Raw genomic sequence first — 2,300 nt, forward strand, 5'->3', positions numbered from 1 at the left:
AAAAAACACTCTTTCTGCCTTTTCTCAGGCTAGGATGATCCGATTTCAATTTTTTTTGCACATTTATACTACATAGGATCTCAGAATTCAATACACCTTCATATTCAAACCGGTGAAGTAGGCCTTTAATACTGTCTCCGTGCACAAAGTGAGTTATATTGTGGCTGAAGAAACTGGTGGCTGTAGTAGGCTACCGGTACCGCGCTGATCTGCTTGTATCACTGGTTTCACTTCAGATATGTCGGCCAGAACACCACTTATGCTTATAATGACACTAGACTTATAGGGGCAGTAGAATTATAAAGGGTTGGATAGAGTCTTCTTTAGACTTATAAGGGCAGTAGAATTACAAGGGTTGGATAGAGTCTTCTTTAGACTTATAGGGGCAGTAGAAGTATAAAGGGTTGGATAGAGTCGCCGTGATACATCAATTTTTTAGGGGGTTTTAATCCCCGGGCGGGGTATAGACTGTGGTTCTAGAAATCTATGTATTATGCAAATGTTTGTTAATGTGTGTTGACGTAAACAACCAACACACAAACACAGCGCTAGTTCCAAAACATGGTGCAGTAGCCAATTCTCTCTTTTTATTTCTCTTTTTCTCACACACACACACACACACACACACACACACACACACACACACACACACACTGCATTGTTATAATATAGCAAGTCACGCTCTCTCTCTGTATGTGGTATTAAGAAACCAACCACACCCACAGAAAGTAACGGTAGAGCAGAGGAAGGGTAGTCTGGCACCGCCCGCCTACTCGAGTCAGTTAAACCTTCTTCGCAGCTGATCCTCTCGGAGCAAAGGTAAAAACTGTGATCTACATGTTTGTGTGTTCGGTTTAGTTACTTCTTTAGACTTATAGGGGCAGTAGAAGTATAAAGGGTTGCATACAGTCGCCGTGATACATACATTTTTTAGGGGTTTTAATCCCCGGGCGGTTCTAGAACTCTATGTATTATGTAAATGTTTGTTTATGTGTGTTGACGTAAACAACCAACACACAAACACAGCGCTAGTTCCAAAACATGCTGCAGTAGCCATTCTCTCTTTTTATTTATCTTTCTCTCTCTCTCTCACTCACACACACACACACACTGCATTGTTATAATATAGCAAGTCACGCTCTCTCTCTCTCTCTCTCTCTCTCTCTCTCTCTCTCTCTCTCTCTCTCTCTCTCTCTCTCTCTCTCTCTCTCTCTCTCTCTCTCCTCTGTATGTGGTATTAAGAAACCAACCACACCCACAGAAAGTAACGGTAGACTAGAGGAAGGGAGGACACGGAATAGTCTCTCTTAATATCAGAAGTCAACACAGATGGAAATTCGGTGCACATTGGTACGCATTAGTTTCGATTAATTTGCGTTATGAAAAGTTTGGAAAGGCGCCATATTTAACGACCCGTGTCTTATCTATTTGTGTCAGTGTCATCCTCTTGGTTGGGAGGCCAAGCCGTGTCCCAAAAGGGGTGGAGCTACACACTGCAGTCTGTCTGTTGATTGGTCGACCGAATAATTTCTGTGTAAGACATAAACCGCTGTGTGTTAGGCCTACTCCATGGTTCACCACCACTACCACTGCTTCAGAACCATAGATAGAATCCACGCCAACTCAGACCAAACGATTAACAGCAGGCAGACGAGAAAAGCCTGTGTTTATGAACGCTACTAAATCACAGTTTACTTTGCTTCACCGTGGTCATATCACCATTATTAATCTGACAGTCACACAGATAGATAGATAGACAGACAGACAGACAGACAGACAGATAGATAGATAGATAGAAAGATAGACAGATAGATAGATAGATAGATAGATAGATAGATAGATAGATAGATAGATAGATAGATAGATAGATAGATAGATAGATGGGTCATATCACCATTATTAATCTGACACAGTCACATATAAATACATTACCTCATACTGTTTGTTGTGTTTGTGTGTTGCAGTGTGACACAGCAAACAACAGCGATCTGATCCTGAAAGCATCATGGGTACTGCTGTGAGCAGCGTGGAGGATTTTGAGAGTCGTCTGGACCGGGGCCCAGATATGACCGTCAACAGAAACCTCAAGATGTTCTTCAGGTACAGAGCATCCTTTGTCCTCACACACACACACACACACACACACACACACACACACACACACACACACACACACACACACACACACCTCTTCACAATTTAAATAACAGGGCCCACTTTTTATTGACTTATTTTTCTGACTTTGCAAATGTTACTGTTTACAAGAGATACTGGATCGCCTACATTTACCTAGGGGATGA

The 2,300-nt window shown here is 42.0% G+C and overlaps 1 protein-coding gene across 3 annotated transcripts in view; it reads left to right on the forward strand.

The window, feature by feature from the left end:
- The first annotated feature begins 749 nt into the window (after positions 1-749).
- LOC307262461 (uncharacterized protein) overlaps positions 750-2,300 on the forward strand; it is a 3,505-nt gene continuing 1,954 nt past the window's right edge. For 2 of the 3 annotated variants that reach the window (XM_080043349.1, XM_080043347.1), the window contains exons 1-2: positions 750-819; positions 1,965-2,100. In XM_080043349.1, coding sequence (XP_079899475.1) covers positions 2,006-2,100 — 95 coding nt within the window. In that variant the 5' untranslated portion in view covers positions 750-819; positions 1,965-2,005. Of the gene's footprint in view, positions 820-1,234; positions 1,351-1,964; positions 2,101-2,300 lie in introns of those variants that run through there. The other variant, XM_080043348.1, reaches the window with a different exon arrangement.

The sequence above is a fragment of the Ammodytes marinus genome, assembly GCF_949987685.1.
Source record: "Ammodytes marinus genome assembly, chromosome: 16".
NCBI classification, from domain to species: Eukaryota; Metazoa; Chordata; class Actinopteri; order Uranoscopiformes; family Ammodytidae; genus Ammodytes; species Ammodytes marinus.